The 23,784-nt window shown below is 36.0% G+C and overlaps 1 protein-coding gene across 4 annotated transcripts in view; it reads right to left on the bottom strand.

Annotated features, from left to right (window-relative positions):
• LOC131839875 (small ribosomal subunit protein mS35) overlaps positions 1-23,784 on the bottom strand; it is a 64,242-nt gene that overhangs the window by 37,287 nt on the left and 3,171 nt on the right. For 3 of the 4 annotated variants that reach the window (XM_059187603.1, XM_059187602.1, XM_059187605.1), the window contains exons 2-7: positions 22,851-22,897; positions 21,074-21,241; positions 18,055-18,115; positions 10,621-10,760; positions 3,553-3,662; positions 1,202-1,271 (exon numbers count right to left, since the gene is read on the bottom strand). In XM_059187603.1, coding sequence (XP_059043586.1) covers positions 1,202-1,271; positions 3,553-3,662; positions 10,621-10,760; positions 18,055-18,115; positions 21,074-21,241; positions 22,851-22,897 — 596 coding nt within the window. The remainder of the gene's footprint in view (positions 1-1,201; positions 1,272-3,552; positions 3,663-10,620; positions 10,761-18,054; positions 18,116-21,073; positions 21,242-22,850; positions 22,898-23,784) is intronic. The other variant, XM_059187604.1, reaches the window with a different exon arrangement.

The raw sequence follows: 23,784 nt of genomic DNA, 5'->3' as shown, positions 1-23,784 counted from the left end.
CCTGGCAACAAAATTTCCTTTTCTTTTATTTTCCACTTAAGCTCTTGTGCTACAGTTTTACTGTTATTATGAAGAGAATGCTGTGAGCAGTCTGGAGAATGGTTGCATGTGTTTACTCAATTACAACAACTCAGGGATGGCAGGAGATTCCCAAGGGCATCTAATCCAACTATCTATCCACAGAGAGTGATCCTTTCACCACCATATCTCCATTAAGTAGCCAAAGGATGGAATGTTCTCTACCAATTAAAAGTAGCACACTCCATCTTTAGAGGACTCTCTTAGAAAGTTTGTACTCAGTGACAAAGTCTGTTTCTCTATTGCTTTTACCTTGTTGTAATACCTAAAAGTCATGAAAAACAAATCTAACCTTTCTTTAATATGAAGTCCTTCAAACATCTAAAGAGAGTGACACTCTCCTATCTCCATTCCTTCATATGATCCTAATAGAAAATACTACTGAGTCCCATGTCTGTTAGGCAAGCTGCAAAAAAATTAATTTATGCATATTTTAAATTATTTTAATTTTTAAAAATAATATTTAAAACTTTGAGTTACCCAAACTATTAGATACCAACTTTAAATTAGTAAGTTGATGCTCAAGCAAAACCTTCCTTATAAATAAATGTGTATGCCTGTATTAAATCTCAAAAAACTCAGACACAAGACTATTTTTAATACTAAAATTAAATAAATAATTGCCCTTAATTGTCCCTAATGTAAACTAGTGAAATGTTCACACAAAAGGCTATGTGTTAACTAAAAATTTTAATAAATATTTAAAATACCTTTCTATAAAGTTTTGGGGCTTTGTTATGAAGTTTATTTGAACAGCAGGATGCATTCTAAATTCTTGAGTTATACAGATGAACTCCCTTCTATAACTTTGATAACTTTCAGCCAAAGTCAAACAAAAGAAAAAAAAAAATTCAGATCTTCTAAACGAAGACAGAAACTCTGAATTTTAAAGGCATTTAGTATTTGGTCATCTGATTTCTGTAAGATGGAACTGAGACGGACTGCATAATCTATTTCAAGGTCCTCAATTTCAATGTCAGTAGAAATTATTTATAACATTTCATCTGTAGTTTAGTGGTTCATTAAATCCTCAACTGACTACCTGTCACAGACTGTTTTGAAATGTTAACACCATCTAAATTATACTGACAAAATTATTAAACATTCACACACAATCACTTACCCAAGACTCATGGTATAAAACTGTTAGCAGATAGAGTGCATAATCATAATTCTGTCTCTTTAAAGGGCACCTGTAAGAGAAAGAGAGAGAATAAGTCAAAATTTTAAAAATTCAGTACATAAAATAATTTGCAAAATATACAAACACTAAATACAAAGGATAACTTATATTCAGGTATTCTCTATATTCAGGGAATATCCTACCTTTTATTTCTCTTTGTTTTCATCACTAATGGGAGTTATTTGTATCTGATAATAGTTTTACACTATTTTTAATATGACTGTGTCCAATCTAAGTGCCCTTCACAATCTTGGGGCTAAGAGTCTGCTGGACAGTGTGAGTGTATCTACTGAGTTCATTTTAAAAATAGAGATAGACTAAAGACAGTGGCTAATCAAAACGTTCATCTTGATTTCTCCAGAGCCAAGTTTTTAAAAAATAAGCTATGCTATTCAATGCTATACTGAAGTTGTTGTATTTAAAATAGAATTAATGACCTAAAACTAGATAAAACTTCTATATAAATATGAGATAACAAATTAAGCTTTTGGAAATCATTAATTCCAATTTCTTTAAATATAAAATAAAATCATCATTTGACAGGAGCATATCGGTGGCTCAGTAAGTTAAGCATCTGCCTTTGGCTCAGGTCATGATCCCAGGGTCCTGGGATGGAGTCCCATGTTGGACTCTGCTCAGTGGGGAGCCTGCTTCTCCCTCTGCCTGCTGCTCCCCCTGCTTGGACTCACTCTCTCCCTCTTTCTGTCAATTAAATAAATAAAATCTTAAAAAAAAAAACAAAACCATCACATGACAAGTGACTTTAACAGTACTCTGCTTATTCTACATATTTAGGTTTAATAGTTCTCTAAATAGTTGCTACCATAAACACACACCCACACCCACCAACACTGGAAAACTTAGGGAAAAACTCTGTCAGATACTTACAGAATTTCAAAGAGCAACACTTTAAAAGTAATTTTTTAAGCTGCACAAACTAAAAACTCAACCTTATTTTACATTTTCTAAAGACAGTAAAAAAGAATATTACTAATATATCTCAAATCTATTTTCCCCCATACTATAATACTCTAAAACCAGGGTTCCCAAGTTTTTTCCACCCCTCATTATTGCCTTCATTTATATATGCCATACTACTTCTTCTCACCATTAAGAAGGAGGACATAAAACTTAAATGACTTCCAAGAGCTTTGAAACTAGAATGGGAAGGGAGAGAAGATATCTCCCCACTTGCTTTTCTCTAAAGGCAGGTCTTTATATTTTGACATAATTCAGAAACAGCCAAATATGGTAAGATAAAAATAAAATAATCCCGGGGCACCTGGGGGCTCAGTCAGTTAAGTGTCTGACTCTTGATTTTGCTCAGGTCACGATCTTGGGGTCACAAGATCATGCCCCGTGTTGGGCTCTGTGGTGGGCATGGAGCCTGTTTAAGATTCTCTCTCTCCCCCTTTCCTTCTACCCTTCCCCGCCTTCCAGAAACAGAAATAAAATAACCCTTTTGTAAAAACATACCAATAACCCTTCTTCACCTCAAATAACACAATTTATAAATTCATATGAGGTAAATTTAATACTGTTTTTATGAAGCAAATTCACTAAAATTCTTATTTACAAAATTGCCTGGGTAAATTAAATTTCTGTATTTAATCATTTAAATTTTGAACTGAAAGATCTTTGACTTTGTAAAAATCAGTTTAAACCTTAATCACTAGCAAATCACACTTTTGTTCTCTTCTAACATCTTCCCTGAGTCTTATTCACATGGATATATTAGAATCCAGACTGAAAAATAACAATAATAATTTAACTAGGCAGTTAGGCAAGCCTCTCCATGTCCATAAAGAGGACAGCAACAGTAGACTAGTGTGAAGATATTAAACACATGAAATGTAGGTGGCTGGGTGGCTCAGTTGTTAAATGTTTGCCTTTGGCTCAGGTGATGATCCCAGGGTCCTAGGATCCCAGGTCCCTACTTGGTGGGAAGCCTGCTTCTCCCTCTTCCACTCCCCCTGCTTGTGTTCCCTCTCTCACTGTGTCTCTCTCTGTCAAATAAATGAAATCTTTAAGAAAAAAATAAAATAAATAAACACATGAATGGGACAGCTTCACTGACCTAATACGTTAGTTTATGTTGATGTATAAGGCTACCCCGATTTTTTTTTACTGTTTTAATTTCTTTTCAGTGTACCAGAATTCATTGTTTATGTATACCCCGATTTTCAATGTCATTTCTTAAGGAAAGGACTGCCAGAAGACTGGAAGATAATAAAACAACACAATGACCAATAAAAACAACACAATGACCAATTGGCTGAACTTTTCTTTACCTGTCTGTTTTGATGGTAAGTACATCTGTAGTCTTGCAGTATCGCTCTCCCACAAGTTTAATGAGTTTCTTCTTTGCATGATCATCTAAATTCAAACTGGAAAGTTTAACCTTAAAAATACAAGAAAAAGTTATTTGAAAAGAATTATTTCAGATACTTTGTTTAGTGAAAAGAAAACCCCAAAACCCAGTAACAATATCATTTAATGTTAAACTAACCAAAAAGAAACTTTTGCAACCTGTACCGTTGTCTATGTAGAGTTAGCAAACGGCATGCATTATGAAGCCTGATCTTACTCATGGGGAAAAAAAAAAAAGGAGGAGGAGGAAACTGTTTTGAGTTGAAAGTTCTGGGCATTAGCACCTTTCCTGTTAAAACCAATAAGTCTCTTAAATAAATGATATTACAGCTTATGAGTAGCACTAAGAATTAAACTCAATTAGTATTAGTAAAGCTGGAATATAAGAATACTGGGATAAAACAAAAATGCTTTAAGATATTTCCACCATGCAATTATGAGACTTTTATCATTGCAACTTGCTTAGGGGTATTTATTTTAAAAGGTCCAGGTATCTCATGGAAGATGGTATAGAGCATTCATGAAGGATCAAGACATTTGAAATTCAGCTCAACATTTCTCAAAATGTTAATACTAGTCCCAGAGGCTGTTAAGTAGAATTATTTCTCGGGGCGCCTGGGTGGCTCAGTGGGTTAAAGCCTCTGCCTTCCGCTCAGGTCATGATCCCAGGGTCCTGGGCTCGAGCCCCACATCGGGCTCTCTGCTCAGCAGGGAGCCTGCTTCCTCCTCTCTCTCTGCCTGCCTCTCTGCCTACTTGTGTTCTCTGGCTGTTAAATAAATAAATAAAATATTAAAAAAAAAAAGAATTATTTCTCTAAAAAGGCTATTTTTGTTGAATATATTCAGATAATACAGAGTTAAACTGGGTTCTTTATAGAAGGACTTCTTAGAAGTGATAATATGCTAATGAGCATTCTGAAATTTCAAGACGCAGGGTTCTTATGTAACAATTTCCAGATTTATCTGACCTCATATTCTATTTTTCAAGGGACAGTTCATGGAATTAGTCTTCCTTAAAACATATTTTGGGAAACACTGGACTACATGAACAGTTTTTAATTTGGAGAGAATTATGGCATGGATTGAAGGTATCTAAAAGAAAACTAGACTTGACATAGAAAAATAGGTTAGATACTAGAATACAGTTAAGTAAGGTAAGCCACACACTGTTTTTCCATGGACGGCATTAAGAATAAGAAAAATTCATAACTATATGAAGAGAAAAAAAGGCTCAATAAGATTTTACAATCACATCTACTTCTCGTTAGCTTCAATAACCCTGCACTTCCCTCAAGACATTATAGCAGGAGAGCTTATTTATTTTTCCATTTTTCCCACTAGCCTGCAAACTCTCCAGGGTAAGAACGGTATCAGTCCCATTTTTGGTGATGGCCTAGCACTTAAAGAACATATGACATGTATTTGTTGAATGAACACATAAATGAAAAAAAGAAAGGATACATGTTTTTTTTAAGCACTGTGAATTTTTATTTGAACTAAGAAAATATAGGAAATAAATAAATAAAAATATACTTTTAAAGAATAAATGCAGGAAAAACATTGACTATTAAATATCAACCTACAGAATGGTCCTATGTGCAGGCAGTGCAAATTACCACAGTCCCCTGGAAAGAATACGTATCAACAACCAGGTTATCAGCTTGAGGTATAAGAAATATAATTCTGATTATTAACAATAAGAATTACTTAAAAGGAAATAGTCAAATGAATGTACCCCTAATTATTAACATACTTGTACATATGCATACATACAGATACAGTACAAAGAATAGTTTTTACGTTAGAATAAGAGAATGGAATGATTTTTTTCCTTTTAAAACTCCCTTCAATGTAATCATTTTCAACAATAAATTTAAAAATTCACAATTTAAAAAATTTAAGTGTTCTAGCTTTTTATGTAAGAAGTAGTAAAAAAAAAAATGGCACCAATGCTGATTATTGTAACTGCTTTAAAACTAACATTCACATTAACACTTTGAATGTTCAAAAATTATACAGCGTTTATGCCAGAAACTCAAAATATTTTAGAGCTATGTGGTACACTCACGCCACCTGCTAGCACTCAAAGGCACTGCAAAATTGTAGTCATTAAACTAGATGAACAGTCTGACTCTGAAATTGAGCAGCAATCATTACCATTCTTTTTCCAAAATTCCAAGAATGCTTGGACTTTTCTTTTGCTACATTTTAAAGCATCAATACTGTATTAACATTATCCCACAAAACAACACTGACATTTCAAATCATAGGAGATCATGGTTTTATGTATATACTTTCAAATGCCCATATTTAAGAGTTACATAAATTGAGAAATAAACCTAATTGTGTGAAGTACCTTCTCTATTTTTTTTTTTTTTTAAAGATTTTATTTATTTATTTGACAGAGAGAAATCACAAGTAGACGGAGAGGCAGGCAGAGAGAGAGAGACAGGGAAGCAGGCTCTCTGCCCGATGCGGGACTCGATCCCAGGACCCCGAGATCACGACCTGAGCCGAAGGCAGCGGCTTAACCCACTGAGCCACCCAGGCGCCCCGTACCTTCTCTATTTAGAAGCACAGTACGTCAGTTAAAGAACTATAGTTATATACAAAAGACAAGACCTGGGTTTGATTTCTAGATTTGCAACTTTATTTGCTAAGTGACCTTAAATCACTTGATCTTACTGTTTCCTCATTTACAAAACAAAGTACTCACAGGATTTTTGTCAGGAATAAATGAGAATAAATAGAAGAAAGCCATTTTTAAAGAAAAGTCCTACACAAATATTGTTTTTAATTCAGCACTACCTTTATAACTATCAAGAAAAATATGATACCATCTTTCTTTCTCTGAATTTAAAAATTTGAGTATCTTTTTTTTTTAAAGATTTTATTTATTTATTTGACAGAGTGAGAGAGATCACAAGTAGGCAGAGAAGCAGGCAGAGGGAGAGGGGGAAGCAAGCTCCCCACTGAGCAGAGAGCCCGATGCGGGACCCGATCCCAGGACCCTGAGATCATGACCTAAGCCGAAGGCAAAGGCTTTAACCACTGAGCCACCCAGTGGCCCCGAGTATCTCTTAACATAGTACTTTATACTATTTGACTGGCTTCACAATATTACTTTAAATCATGCCAGGCGACACCTGGTTAAATATCTATCTGACTCTTGATTTTGGTCATGATCTTGGGGTTGTGAGATCAAGCCCCACACTGGGCTCTGCACTGAGCAAGAAGACTGCATGGGATTCTCTCTCCCTCCCTCCCTATACCCCCGAAGTGAACTCAGATTCTCTCTCATGTTCTCCCCCCCAAAAATAAATAAAATAAAAAAATAAGTCACACAGGAATGCACATGCTTTAGTCCCACTGTTTTACCTACTTTTACCCTTGAACTACATAATACCATTCAGGACACCACCACTGAGCTTCAACTGTCAGTGGGTAGAGTGAAAAGAGTCCGAGAAGGGCAGATGTGAGTTAGGAAAAGAACACAAAGAAGTGATGAAGGTTTCACATGGTGGTATAAGACAAAAAGGAGACAGGAGGCCCCTGGGTGGCTCAGTGGGTTGGGCCTCTGCTTTTGGCTCAGGTCATGATCTCAGGGTCCTGGGATCAAGCCCCACTTTGGGCTCTCCACTTAGCGGGAGAGTGCTTCCCCTTTTCTTTCTGCCTGCCTCTCTGCCTACTTGTGATCTCTCTCTCTATCTGTCTGTCAAATAAATAAATAAATAAAATCTTTAAAAAAAAATCTTAAAAAAAAGGAGACAAAAGTGGATGGCGGCCTGATAGGTAAGTGGTATCTTGTGGGATACTTCAAATAATGCAGTCGGATTATTTTTATGTAAAATAAAATAAACAAACAGAACAAGTAGGGAACCAGATGTCTATTCTGGTACTGAAGATTAAGGCCCACAAAAAGTAAGGCAAAATTCTAGATTTCCTGATTCTGAGTTCAGAGATTTTTTAAATCACTTAACATGGAGCTTGACAACAGCTGGTTGTTATTATCATCATTATTATTAAAAAGAGGCAACATTTACTAAATTATTAAAAATATATCAGGTATTAATTACCCCTAGGTACTTTTTAAAAAATTTTTTAAAAACATTTTTAGGTAATCTCTATACCCAACATGGGGCTCAAACTCACATCCCTGAGATCCAGAGTCACATGCTCCTCTGACTGAACCAGCCAGGCGCCTTACTCCCTAGGTAATTTATATTAACCTGTGGAATGTTGGCCAAGCATAATTTTAAGGTTTCCCCCCCCTTTATCTAGATTTTCTAAAATTTATACAGTAAACATGTATTGTCTTTTGTGATTTTAATATTTTCAATTTCTCCAAACATATAAATATAATGCTATGATATTTAAACTATTCTAGGGGGGAAAAAAAGGCTGACGAGCTTTGTAAATTTATTTCATAAAGAAGGCACAATCTGATACCAAAACCTTTCAAAGAAAGAAAATTACAAATCAAACATGGATGTACCTCTAATAATATTTCTAGAAATTAAAGTTTATCTACTTGTTACCTTATAGTGTAAAAATGGTTGTGAGACTGTCAACATATCTTTGCAGTCCACATGGAATGTTCTTTTTCTTTTTTTTTTTAAGACTTTATTTGACAGACAGAGATCACAAGTAGGCAGAGAAGCAGGCAGAGAGAGAGGGGGAAGCAGGCTCCCCGCTGAGCAGAGCCCGATATGGGGCTTGAACCCAGGACCCTGGCATCATGACCTGAGCCAAAGGCAGAGGCTTTAACCCACTGAGCCACCCAGGAGCCCTTTCTTTTTCATTTTTTAAAAAGATTTTATTTATTTGACAAAGAGACAAAGAGAGAAGGGGAGGGAGGGAGAGAGAGAGCACACATGAGCAGGGGGAGGGGTAGAGGGAGAAGCAGGCTCCCAGCTGAGCAAGGAGCCCAAAGCACAGAACCCTGTGATCATGACCCTGGCCAAAGGTAGCCGCTTCACTGTCTGAGCCACTTAGGCACCCCAAACATGGACTGTTCTGATTTAAAATAAAAACTACATGGAGTACAAAATCTAATTTTTTGAGTGTAAAAAAAAAAAAAAGGAGTCTCTACCTTTGCTATGATATGATGAAATGGCACTTTACTGGTGAGGTTTTCCTCCCCAAAATACATACCAGTCTAAGCATGAGAAGAAAATCAAACAAATCTAAAATGAAGTACATTCCACAAAATACATAACTAGTACTTCTCAAAACTGTCAAGGTCACTAAAAACAAGTAAATTCTGAGAAACCACCACAGTCAAGAGGTGCCTAAAGAAATCTGAATAGGGGCACCTGGGTGGCTCAGTCTGTTAAGCATCTGCCTTTGGCTCAGAGCATGATCCCAGGGTCCTGAGACAGAGCCTGGTGTCAACAGGGCTTCCTGCTCAGCGGCAAGCCTGCCTCTCCCTCTCCCATGCCCTCCAACTCATGTTCTGTCTCATGAGTGCTGTTTCTCAAATAAAGAAATAAAATCTTTAAAAAGAAAATCTGAATAAAGTATGAACTTTAATTAATAATGTATCAATATTGGCTCGTTGTAATAAATGTACCACAATAGTAAAAATGTTAACAACATAAGAAATTTGGTGTGAAATATAGGAGGATTCTGTGAACTATCCTTGAAAGTTTTCCATAAATCTAAATTTTTTTAGTAAAAAAAAAAAACAAAAAACAAAAACCCATCAGGTAACTGCTCTGTGACTGCTGTGTGAGAAAGCTATGCCATGTGGATCAAGACTCTTACCGGAGAAAACAGTGGTTTCAAATACTAACTTGGAAGTTACTACAGCAAGACACTTGGAACTGCAATAGTATGTGACATGCTCTGATGGGTAAGAGCAGGGATTTAATGTTTCTCCAAGCAACAAACGATCCTAAATAAAATGCTAACAGAGCAGATCCATAGTAAGGCAAAAGAATGATGTACTATGAAATAATCAGGGTTCAGAACACTTCAGTAAGTGTAAATACAACAATATAATTCATTACTACATTAATTCAAAGGAGATCATTTCAAAAATGCTATAGGACTAGGACACATCGTTAACATAATAGAGGCTATTATCTCAAACTGAATACCAGTGTATACTTAGAAGCTAAAAGCCAGAGGCACATCCATTGTATAGAACAGCATAAAGGACTACATAAACATTATTTTAGAAGTTTCACCTAATGAAAAAGACAAAAAGAAAAGATAAAAACAAGGCATAGATATTTAAAAAGGAGAATTAAAACCACTCTTATTTATCACTTATTTCCTAAGAAATCTCTGAAAGAGTAAACAAAAAGCCCAAATATTCAGATTTTGGTCTCTTATTATATATCAGTGTTCAGCCTCAAACACTCTCTTAGCATAGAAAAGACCCTGATTTACGTTATATTCTATGTAGCCATGAATAATATATTAAAGAGGGGCATTTGGCTGGCTCAGTCAGTAGAGGATGTGACTCTTGATCTTGGGGTTTTGAGTTCAAGCCCCACCTTGGGTATGGAGATAACTTAAAAATAAAATAAAAAAATAATATTAAAGAGTGTTAACTTCGTATGCTAACAGATGGTAACCGCACTTATCATAGTGAGTATTTTGTAATGTATATAATCATCACTAGCTTGTACACCTGGTATTAATATAATAATGTATGTCAACTATACTTCAATAAAAAAATTAAAGAATGTTTAATAACCTTGGAAAAATTTTAATTCACATTGTTAAATAAAAAAGAGCAAATAACTAATCAAATATAGTATCATCCTATTAACATACACAAAGGTTGACTATATATATACTAAAATGAATTCCAGTAGTCAAGGTTATTTATAAGTAGTAGAATTAGAGGCAATTCTATTTAATACTTTAAAATTTTCACTGTTTTCCAAATTTTCTACAGTATCAGTTTTCTATATACAAAATGTTATTTTGAATTAATGTATTATAATAATTCTTATTTTTAGAAAAATATTCCTTACCCTTAAGGTTACTACTCGTGCTTTGGGGTTTCGGATAGATGGTCCTGCTGAAACATAATCAGTTGTGTCCACTTCAATGGGAAAATGCTTCTCACATTTTTCATCACTGTCCAGAGCAGCTGGCCACTCAGTGCAGAAATCTGAGAATTAAGAAAAATAATCTCAAGTATAGTTTCACCAAGTACATTCTCGTTGCAATGTGCGCTACCAGACCAAATCACTGAGGGAGATGACTCTCGAGCTACATGGAATGAAAGAGCAGACTCTCTTCTGCACCTCACAAACACATCATCATCCTTCACCCCTTTTCTTCTCAGATGAATCCTAGTTAGGGAATGTGATTAAATGAAAGACTCAGATAACTTGGGTTTGGTGAGGAGCAGTAAGCTTTGTTAAAAGGAAGCTATGACTTGATAGAAGCTTATTATAGCTTTGCACATACCCAGTTATGGGGCAGTTTAATCCCCCCTCACTCACCAACTAAAAGCAAACAGTTCATAGTGCTCAGAGTGTTAATTATTTTTGAGAAAAGCAACAGTTAATAGTAATTCATTCCCAAATGAAAGTTACTAAAGTTCTGAGGGGAACTGAAAAAGGCTCTGAAAGAGCTCTTAGAAGAGAGATATGGTTTCCATTCTCTCAGAAACTGAGCTGAATAGGGCCTCAAACTGAACAGGTACAGTCTAGGGCATTATTAAATAGATCCTTACAGTAACTCATGTTTCCTCTAGGTGACTTCTGTGCCAATGAAGCTAAATGGAAAAAGGAACAGACTTGTCCTCAGATTCAGGCAACACAACTAGCCTAAAGGGGAGATGGGACTGGCTGTGAGAAGTGGGCCACAATGGGAAGTTTCAAGCACCGTGACAAAAATGTGGTGCACCGTCTATCTCCACAGCACACATCTCCACAGCACATACAAACTCAGGCCTTCAGTGGAGGGGTGGGGAATAGGGGAGAGGGGGCTGAAAAGAAAAAGAGCTCCTGGCATGTCCTACAGCTATCTGGATTGAGGGACTCCGTAAGAAGGTAGCTGATTTCATTTTGCCCTATTCCTATAAAGTTAGTGAGGTAGAGGGCTCTCAGCTTGAGATGTACTTCTGGCACTATCAGCCTCCCCTCCATGGAAATTTCACTGCATTCTAAGAATCTTCATTCATTCGAAGAATACCTAAAAGTAATTGGTTTCTTAGGTCAAACCTATTAAATCTCAGGGGGTCTGTGCTTTCTCCAAAAAGCATGACTGCAGGAGAGGCTGGTCACAAGCACAGGCATATGTGGGAACCCTTCCACGTGACGATTTAAGGGACAGTGAAAGGTACTTTGTCAATAACATTTCCTATAGTTAACAATTTTCTTTCTTTTTTTTTTTTTTAAGATTTTATTTATTTATTTGACAGACAGAGATCACAAGTAGGCAGAGAGGCAGGCAGAGAGAGAGGAAGGGAAGCAGGCTCCCTGCTGAGCAGAGAGCCCGATGTGGGGCTCGATCCCAGAACCGTGGATCATGACCTGAGCCGAAGGCAGAGGCTTTACCCTAGTTAACAATTTTCTTATAGTAGGTACTATATTTAGCTCCCTTTATAGGCTTTAATACCAGTCAGCAAAATGCCACAAAGACTCTCCAAGATTTATAACTAAATATATGGTAACAAATTAAGTATAGCTCACACCATTCCCTGAACACCCTGCTTAAGAGAGCAATACTCACACACTTGAGGGGAAAGAAGTAGCTCCACAATTCTGACATTTAAATAAAATGGAAAGAGCATGATTACTGAAGTTAAATTTTATTCCCATCATGGAACAATTCCAATATCCTGCACTCTAAGATGCCACACTGCCAAGCACTTTATAAGAGACTAGTTTGGAGAATTTTATGAGTTCTTGGGTTTGTACTGACTCTTTTATTTTTTATAACTTTGAATAAGTCATTTCAATAACCAGATGATAATTACAACTTTTAAATTACCGGATTATATGTCTAAAAAATACAGCCAACTGGAAAGTACATAATAGACCCCTATTCATCTGATAGGTAGAGCAATAGACTAGACTTCGAAAGACCTTGGTTTTTACTTAACTTCTACCACTGATTATTAAAGTTTGGGTAAATTACCTAACTTTCCTGTGCTTCAGAGTTTCCACTTGCAAGTTAGATATAAAATCTGAACTGACCTACTTTAAAAGAAAATTGAGAAGAAATATTTTAAAAGCTTTTGAGTTATTTGGAAGATACAAGCTAAATCTAGAAGCTGGCAAAAGTGTAAAGACAAAATCAAAGAAAGATTAAACACTTAAAATAGAATGCAACTTTTCTGAATGTGCTATATGAAAACCATTCATTTAAGAATTATGAAGTATTTTAGAAGTACCTCATTTAAAAACCCATTTCTAGATTATAAATGCACATTCCAAAATAATGTTTAAAAAGGAAAAAAATGAGATTTATCACAGTGCAGAACATTCCTTAACTGGCTTCACAAAGGATCAAAAAGTGCTACATGGTTTGTGCCAAACAAGGAACAAATCTGGAATAATGATCAGTGACAGTCTATCACTAGGCACCAATATAAACAGAAACATACTAAAAGGATAGAAATGCATTCTACTATCCCAGAAAGACCACATACATGAAAGAAGATAGGAGAAACTGTTCTTCCTTCATGTAAGAGTAAAGTCATTCTTCCTACTTTTTGACTTCTTTATTTCTTCCTTACATTTCTCAATAAAAGGCCCTTCCAAAAGCTCAAATTATATCATAATCATGATCACTATACTATTTCTCCTTCCAGCCTGTGAAGAGCTTTTACATTTCATTTCTTTTCTGAAAAGCCTTAACAAGTGTACTGAGCATTTATATATCTCCTTTTACATTTCATTTCTTTTCTGAAAAGCCTTAACAAGTGTACTGAGCATTTATATATCTCCTTTTTAATTAGCATGAAGAATTCATTCAAAGGTACTAACTCTTGAATTAAACTACACAACCAATCACTAACAACTGTGAACCTAAAACAATTCCAATGTCCTTCTGTATGTAGTCCAATGCAAATGAGATGAGAAATTGAGTCTATGTATATATGAAAACATGCATAAAACTATGAAAAAAAAATTCTTTGCCTTTACCTCCGTGCATGTGGGAAGGAAAAAGAATAAGTGAGTGAGGGCTATCTGGGTGGTGCAGTCAGTTAAGCCGACTCTTGGTTTGGTTCAGGTCACGATCTCAAAATCATGAGACTGAGTCCCCTGTGAGGCTCTGTACTCAGCAAGGAGTCTGCTTCACATTCTTTTTTTTTTTTAAGATTATTTATTTATTTATTTATTTATTTGACAGACAGAGATCACAAGTAGGCAGAGAAGCAGGCAGAGAGGAGGAAGCAGGCTCCCTGCTGAGCAGAGAGCCCGATGTGGGGCTCAATCCCAGGACCCTGGGATCATGACCTGAGCCAAAGGCAGAGGCTTTAACCTACTGAGCCACCCAGGTGACCCTCTGCTTCAGATTCTCTTTCCCTCTTCCTCTCTCCGTCCCCTCTGCATGCTCTCTCTGCCAATATCTAGGAATCAATAAATATTGTTCAAATTCAATAAATTTAGAACTGGCAATATAATCATGGTCTGGTGATTACTTCCATTTTACGTATGTATAATGAAAAATATATATACTAACATAACTATACATATATAAAATATACAGAGAAAGAATATATAATAAATACTGTATAGAAAGAGACTATATGGGGCACCTGGGTGGCTCAGTGGGTTAAGCCTCTGCCTTCAGCTGGGGTCACGATCTCAGGGTCCTGGGATCGAGCCCCCTATCGGCTCTCTGCTCAGCGGGGAGCCTGCTTTCTCCTCTCTCTTTGCCTGCCTCTCTGCCTATGATCTCTCTGTCAAATACATACATACATACATACATACATACATAAATATGAGACTATGTGGAAAAAATAAGCAAATATACTCTCAGCAAGTAATTATCAGACCTAAACAATGACTAAAAGAGAACACTTCTAAAATGAGGGGCTGAGGGGAAAGGAGAAATAAAAGACTACTGCTTTTCATCATCAGTTTTTCTGCTACTTGATGTTACCACATCTATGTATCACTATGAAGTTCTTATTTTAAACAATTTCTTCAAGATAACTCTCTGCAAAGTATCCCATTACTGACTCTACTAACTATTGACTTGGCATCTTTCTACATTATCTTCAGTTTGGATTATACTGACTTCTATCTATAGGCAACACTCTGCAATATTTTCTTCCATCACTTTATGTATGTGCTATCTATAATGCAACAATTAAGTCCCTAGTCTACCTGAACAAGGACTACAATTTCCGGTTCTATTTATTATTCATAGCTACTTGCAGAGTAGTCTGCAAAAAAAAAAAAAAAAAAAAAAAAAAGGAACTTGCAGATTTGACATCTTAACAATTCACTGAAAACTTGAAAATTTTTCTAAAAAAAGGAGAAACTAGCAATGAATATAAGACAATTTAATACAATAAAAATGAGGTTTTGTTCTTCCGTTTTTATTGAGATATAGTTGACATAAAACATTGTGTAAGTTTAAGGTACACGGTATATTGACTAGATGCACTTAATATATGTTGCAACATGATTACATTCACAACACTAACACAGTGTCACGTAATTACCATTTCTTCTTGTGTTAAGAATATTTATGATCTGCTCTCAGCAAATTCCAGGTAGAGAACACAGTATTAGTAACTATAATCACTATTCTGTATGTTAGATTCCCAGAACTTATCATAAAACTGGAAGTTTGTATTCTTTGACCAACATCTCCCTCCCCCACGTAGCCCCTACTCTTCTGAGTTCAGCCTTCTCAAATTTCACATGTAAGTGAAATAATAATCCAATTGTTTTTCTCTGTCTTATTTCATTTAGTACAATGCCCTCAAGGCCATCTATGTTGTGACAGATGGCAGGATGTCCTTCCTTCTCATAACTAAATAATATCAAACACACACCCCACTTTTTTTTTTAAGGTTTTAATTTATTTATTTGACAGAAAGAGAGACTGAGAGAGGGAACATAAGCAGAGGAAGTGGGGGAGGGAGAAGCAGGCTTCCCACTGAGCAAGGAGCCCAATGCAGTGCTCAGTCCCAAGACCCTAAGACCATAACCTGAGCTGAAGGCAGACGCTTAATGACTGAGCTACCCAGGCACTCCCCACTTAGGTTGTTTCCATTTTTTGGTTGTGGTAAATAATGCTGCAGTGAACAGAAGAGTACAGATATCTCTTCAATACCATGTTTCCTTTTCTTTTGAAAAAAAAAAAAAAAAAAACATATATATATATATATATATATATATATACACACACATATACACATACACACACACATACATATATATATATCCAGAAGTGTGATTGCTGGATCACATGGGAGTTCTAATTTTTTAAGGGACCTACATACTATATTCCATACTGGCTATATCAATTTACATCCCTAGCCATTAGTACAATAGGGTTTCCCTTTTTTCCACACCTTCACCAACATTTGGTATCCCTTGCCTTCTGGGTGGTAACTATTTCTAGCAGGTGAGAGGCAACAGCTCCTTGTGGCTTCGATTTGCACTAATCTTTCCACAATTAGTTATACTGAGCATCTTTTCACTTGTCCACTGATGATTTGTATGTCTTCCTTGGAAAGACATCTATTCAGGTTCTCTGCCCATTTTTTAATCAAATTATTTGGGATATTTTGGTGTTGAGTTGTGTAAGTTTTTTATATATTTTATATAACCCTTATTAGATATATCACTTGCAAATACCTTCTCCCATTCAGTAGGTTGCCTTTTCATTTTGTTGATGGTTTCCTTCATTGCGCAAAAGCTTTTTATTTTGGTGGTCTCAAAAGTTTATTTCTGCTTTTATTTCCCTTTCCAAAGAGACATATCAAGAAAAATAGTGCTAAGATCAATGTCGAAGAAATGCCCATGTTTTCCTTAAGCAGTTTTATGATTTCAGGTCCACATTTATGACTTTAATCCATTCTGAGTTTATTTTTGTGTGTGACTTAAGCCAGTGGTCCAGTTTCATTCTTTTGCATACAGCTGTCCCATTTTCCCAGCATCATTTATTAGAGACTGTCTTTTCCCCATTGCATATTCTTGCCTCCTTTGTCACAGCTGAATTTACCATAGAAGCATGTGCTTATTTCTGGACTCTCTATCCCGTTCCATTGATCTATATGTCTACTTTTGTCCTGATATCATACTGTTTTGATTACTGTAGCTTATTGTATATCCTGAAATCTGAGACTGTGATATCTGCACCTTTGGTCTTGCTCAAGACTCTTGGTTATTCAGGGACTTTTGTGGGTCCATACAAATTTTTTGGATGCTTCTTTCTAGTTCTGTGAAAAATGCTGTTGGTATTTTATAGGGATTATATTCAATCTGTACTTTGTTTTGGGTAGTATGAACACTTTAACAATATTAATTCTTCCAATCCTCTATTTATTTTTAAATTGAGTTGTCTGGGATTTTTTATTATTGAGTTGTATGAATTCTTTATATATTTTGGATATTAACCTCTGACCCGAAGTTTGCAAATATTTTCTCCCATTCTGTAGACTGCCCTTTCCTTTTGTCAATGGTTTTCTTTGCTGTGCTATAGCTTTATAGTTTGGTATAGTCCCACCTGTTTATTTTTGCTTGTGTTGCCTTTGCTATTGGTATCGAATCCAAAAATCATTGCCAAAACTCACGTCAAAGAGCTTACTGCCTATGTTTTCTTCTAATTTTGTTTTGTTAATGTGATACATCATTCTGACTGATTTTTATGTTGGACCATACTTGCATTCCTGAAATAAATACCATTTGATCTGACATGATCCTTTTAATGTACTGTTGAATTTGATTAAGTAATATTTTGTTGAAGACTTTCTGGGTTTTTCTTGTAATAGAGTTCTAGTTTTATACCACTGTGATCAGAAAGGGTGCCTGATATGACTTCAGTATTTTAAAATTTGTTGAGACTTGTCTTTTGGTCTAACATATGATCTGTTCTGGAGCATGTTTCATATGTGCTTGAGAAGAATCTGTATTCTGCTTCTTTTGGATGCAACGTTCAGTAAACATCTGCTAAACCCATCCAGTCTAACATATAGTTTATATTCAGTGTTTCCTTACTGATTTTCTGACTGATCCATTTATTGTTGGAAATGGTATACTGAAGTCTCCTATTGCTATACTGCCATCTGTTTCTCCCTTCAGTTCTGTTAATATGTGCTTTATATACTTAGGTATTCCTATCTTAGGTGCATAAACTAAGATGCGTAAATTTAGGTGCATAAACAAATGTTATATCTTCTTGATGAACTGACCCCTTTATCATTAGAAATGAAATTTTTATGTTCAAAGTTATTGTTAAGTTCATATACTGAAACAATCACTTACCTTTAAGAGCTTCACAGTGCTTTTTAATTGCTACAGGAGTTAAATGCAGAAAATTGGGGATCTAAAATAGAGAAATTTAAAGGATAAATTCACTTACTACCTCAAAAACATAAAATAAAAATTTCATAAAACTAAATCCTAAGCACAAGAAACCTTGTAATAAATAAAATCTAGTTTTTATAATATTAATTCTATGTCACATGTGTTATGAATTCAATAAATGAATTCTGGGAAATATAGATTCATGATGTATCTTATGATGACTGGCCGTTGTGGGGGGAAAAAATGCTGTTTTTATAGTACTCTTCCTGCCAAAAATCTACAGGTACACATATTTTAGTTGTAAAACTAAAAGCACTCAAGGACAGAGATTATTGTTTAATCATCTTAATTTCCCTGGAATACAAAAAGACTACAAATTATTCAAGGTTCTACAGTCTTAACACTTTGGTTAACATCCTTCTAGACATCTCTTTAAAAAACAGATACATGTATATGACTTTACATAAATGGATTCATACTGTTCTAGAAACTGCTTTTTTTTTTTTTTGTCTATGTTTTTTTTTTTTCCAAGGGGAAACCATTTTATAAACATATATTTTTATCCCCAGGGGTACAGGTCTGTGAATCACCAGGTTTACACACTTCACAGCACTCACCAAAGCACATACCCTCCCCAATGTCCATAATCCCACCCCCCTCTCCCAAACCCCCTCCCCCCAGCAACCCTCAGTAGAAACTGCTTTTTAAAGATTTACTTATTTGAGACAGAGAGAACGTGCACATGTGTGCACACAGCTGGGAGGGGCAGAGGGAGAGGAAGAAGAATCTCAAGCAGACTCCGCATTGACTGCGAAGCCCAATGTGGGGCTCGATCGCACGACCTTGAAATCATGACCTCACCCAAAATCAGGAGTCACTCAACCACTGTGCTATCCAAACACCCCTAAACTAAGTTCCCTTCTTTCATTTAAAGAAATGATAAATTTCTTCAATGTGTGTTTTCTTTTATCCCTTGAAACATTCAGATTTCCAAATTTCATTTACCCCTCTCTAGCAGCAGTCAACTCCTTCTCCATATTACCATCTCATTTTTTAACCACCATCTTTTAGCAAATTATTTTTTGTTTTTCGGTTTTTCAATACTAAACATATATATATGCGATGTATATAAAAGTAGCATATAGGGACGCCTGGGTGGCTCAGTTGGTTAAGCAGCTGCCTTCGGCTCAGGTCATGATCCCAGCGTCCTGGGATCGAGTCCCACATCGGGCTCCTTGCTCCGCAGGGAGCCTGCTTCTCCCTCTGACTCTGCCTGCCACTCTGTCTGCCTGTGCTCGCTCTCACTCTCTCTCTTACAAATAAATAAATAAAATCTTTAAAAAAAAAAAAAAAAAAAAAAAAAGTAGCATATAAAAGTAGCATACATATGCTAAGTGAAGTAAGTCAGAAAAAGAAAATACCATATGATTTCACTTACATGTGGAATCTAAAAACATAATGAACAAAAAGCAGAAACAGACCCTTAAATTCAGAGAACAAACTAGTGGCTGGAGGGGAAGGGACATGGAGGGATGGGAGAAATGGGTGAAGAGGAGTGGGAGATAAAGGCTTCCAGTTATGGAGTAAGTAAATCATAGGGACAAAAGGTAGAGCACAGAAAATATAGTCAATGATATTGTAATAGGGCTGTATGGTGACAGATGCTAGCTACATTTGTAGTGAGCACCGTATAGCACAAAAACTTGTGAAACCACTACGTTGTATACCTGAAACTAATGTAAAATTGTGTGTTAACTATACTTCCAATTAAAAAAAAGAAGAAAAAGATTCTCATATAGTGGAGAACACAGTTTATGACAATTTTACCGTATATAACATGAACCATCTAAGATATGCCTTCTCAGGCAAAACATATTCATATTTTCTTTAAAAAGGTTATAGTTCATGGCACCTGGGTGGCTCAGTTGGTTAAGTGTGTGTGTTCGGCTCAGGTCATCCTGGGATTGAGCCCTGCATTGGGCTCCCTGCTCAGTGGGGAGTCTTCTTTTCCTTCTGCTCCTCCCCTCCCCCTGCTCATGCTCCCACGTGTTCATGCTCTCTCTATCTTGCAAAAATAAATAAATAAAATCTTCAACAAAAAGCTTATAGTTCATAAATCATTATAGATGCTACCAACTGAAGCATTGAATATGACATATTTTGCTTCACGAAATAAAGAAGTTGAAGGACTATAACAATATTAAATGATATTCTACTTTTCTGGGCAGAAAGTTTTAGAATCTCTTTAAAAGTAGATTTCAAGGGTGTCTGGGTGGCTCCATGGGTTAAGCCGCTGCCGTCGGCTCGGCTCATGATCTCAGGGTTCTGGGATTGAACTCTGCATTGGGCTCTCTGCTCGGTGGAGAGCCTGCTTTCCCCTCTGTCTCTGCCTGCCTCTCTGCCTACTTGTGCTCTCTCTCTCTGTGTCAAAAATAAATAAAAATCTTTAAAAGTAGATTTCAGGGACACCTCAGTGGCTCAGCTGTTTAGGCGCCTCTGTTCAGCTAAGGTCATGATCCCCGTGATCAAGCCCTGCACCCTCTGCCTCTTGCCCCGTTGGTGTTCTCTTGTGTGCATGGTTCCTCACCCTCTCTCTCTCAAATAAATAAATAAAATCTTACCAAAAAAAAAAAGGTAAATTTCAGTCACAATTCTCAATCTCAAATTAGGTCATTTCATTTTTCTGAGTTCCACTTGAAAGATATAGGTAGAAAAAATACAACAGAAAAGAAAAAGCCAGAAAGGAAGCCATAGGATCAACTGGTTATATTCTTAAATGCTCAGGACTCTTTGAGTCTTCTCAACCATGGACCATCAGAATGTATCATCCATTATTACCTGAAAAAAAGTTTAAACTAAAATACAATACCTGCTGCTACATACTGAACCCTCAAGTACAAGGCAGGGTAGGAGTGGGAAGAGGACCAGCATTTCTTTAGAAATAATTCTTAGCCAATGAATCAGCAATTGGCCTTACCTTTAATAGTTCTAGATTTCCCTCCTTTGCCATGGGCACCCCCCTTTTTACCGGATAGCCCATTCGAATGGGAAGAGGTACAGCAGAAGGTTTAAATGGTGCTGCAACAGGATAAACACTAGGCCAATCTTGGTCAACAGTCATTGTCTCTGTCCTAGGAGGTAGTGCCTATAGAACATAAAATGGTTTAGTATTTTAAATATGAATATGATCTTTAATTTTAAAGCAAAAAACCTACAAAAAAAGAAACACAAGCACAATTGCAACTGATGTAAAATCTGACCTCTTATAAAGCTGCTGCTATTCAAATGAAAAACACCAAATCTACCTAATATTTTTGCACTGTTTCTGCAAAGCTTCTGGTAAGGATCTTCTTTAATAGCACACTTCCTTCACTAAAAATTTCTGTGGATTTAGACTTTTAGCAAATTTTTTACATTTTGTTGAAGAGTAACAATGTATTTTGAAATACAGATCTTCCTCAACTTATGATGGGTTTATTGGACACTCAGTGTTTAAGTTGAAAACACCATAAGTTAAAAACGCTTTTAATACACCTAACCTACCAAACAGCATACCTTAGCCTAGCCTGCCTTAAATGTGCTCAGAACACTTACATTAGCTTACATTTGAGCAAAATCTTCTAAAACAAAGCCTATTTTATAATAAAGTGTTGAATATGTCATATAATTTATTGAATACTGTACTGAAAGTTACAAAAAAAAAAGAATAGTTATAAGGTACAGACTGGTTGTTAAGTATATTGGTTATTTATCCTCATGACTCTGTGGCTATACCTAACTGACACTGCCCAGCATCGCACAAGCTCATACCGCATAATGCTAGCCTAGGAAATGATCAAAATTCAAAATTCCCAGAACAGTTTCTACTGAATGTGTACTGCTTTCTCACCACTATAAAGTTGAAAAATTATAAGCTGAACCAGTGTAAGGTGGTGAATGTTTCCCAAGTTAAAATAGTTTTCAAAACTTTATTGATGGAAGTCAGTACAGGAGAAGACACTGATAACTGAGAACTAGAGGAAATAAGAAATAAATAATATGAACTTGGAAAGAAGTAAGTAGGTTAAACTAACTGAATACATATATAATGAGAGATTATATGTCTCCTAGTTTCAGAGAACAGCTATGTGACAGTTTAGTCAATCACATTAACATACACGTATTTTTTAAAAAACTGTATTCATTAGAAGGGGACGGCTGGCATATAAAAGTAGGGTTTTAAAGAAGCAAAATCTGGCAATGCCCAATAATGCAATACCAAAACTACGGTAGTGTACGCCTTGGAAGAAGGTAATATTCCTGTGAAAATAACTACTCTAGATAATTATAATTTGGTACCAGTTAACTTCCATCTAATAATTTGTCTCTGTTCTGACTCCATCCTCAACAAGTGACCTTAGGATTCGGATTCTTTTATAGACTTGCCTACAGCGTAAGACCAAACTGGTGAGATTAATACACACATCCCAGGCTTCATAATTATTAAAAGCACCATCAAAAATAATTCTATATTCTAGTTTATATACCTATTTCCCAGGAATATGTGAGTCTATTTCTCAAAGATGATCCATTTCTTGGGGTACTGACAAAAACCAGTCAAAGAATAGAGCCAAAGCTCTGGCAGTCACCAACCAAGTACGCATCCCCTTGTGAAGCCTTCTCGGGCAGCATTCTTCTGCCTGATCATCAATATCTGCCTCACTTTAGAACTTCAGAGATCGTAAAGATAATATGTAGTAGAGCACATTGTTTACCTTTCTTCTCAGTGGTCTTTCATATCTGGGTGTTCTGCCTGCTGTACCTAAAAGACAACACAGTAGTTATAGAGAACTGAATATGTACAGTTGTTCAACAATGATCATGATCCCAAAACTCTGAGATTATTTCAGGTATTCATGAAAATGAAACAATAATCCATTTTCTGTAAGCTCTGGGACTAAATCATCTTAATGAAAAGTCAGAAATAGTTAAGAAAAGTCCAGTTACTATTTTTTTTAAGATTTTATTTATTTGACAGACAGAAATCACAAGTAGGCAGAGAGGCAGGCAGAGAGAGAGGGAGGAAGCAGGCTCCCTGCTGAGCAGAGAGCCCGATGTGGGGCTCGATCCCAGGACCCTGAGATCAGGACCTGAGCGGAAGGCAGAGGCGTAACCCACTGAGTCACCCAGGTGCCCCAAAGTCCAGTTATTTAAATAAAAAATGTATTGTGACTGATGATATAGTGAATTAATCACCTAAAGAAATATTTTTAATAAATGTTAAGGTTCATCATCAAACTCACTTTCCCAATTAAAATATCTAGTTAGAAATAAGAACTTTACATCTTTAAAGATATTTGAATGGAAATGTTTTAACTATAAATATACTTGCTCATATTTGGCATTATTTGGTTCCACCAAACAAAAACAAAAACAAAAACCTTTGTTTTTCCTTCTGTATTGCATATTAGAACATATTAGCCAATGTTACAGTAATGCCAGTAAAAACAAAAATCATGGCCATTCCTAATAAATCATATAACTATAGAAGACAGTAAGTTATTTACATACAGTATATAGCTTTCGTCTCTCTAAATGTTCTGCTTCATCACAGCATACAGTGCTATAATTATGTAGCACTTTCACATGCCAGGCACTATGCTACATGCTTTTCATTATCTCACTTAATCTTATTGTTCACAATAACTG

Source organism: Mustela lutreola, chromosome 8 (assembly GCF_030435805.1).
Source record: "Mustela lutreola isolate mMusLut2 chromosome 8, mMusLut2.pri, whole genome shotgun sequence".
NCBI classification, from domain to species: domain Eukaryota; kingdom Metazoa; phylum Chordata; class Mammalia; order Carnivora; family Mustelidae; genus Mustela; species Mustela lutreola.
The sequence above is the reverse complement of the archived record's forward strand: the minus strand, read 5'-3'. Positions and strand labels throughout refer to the sequence as shown.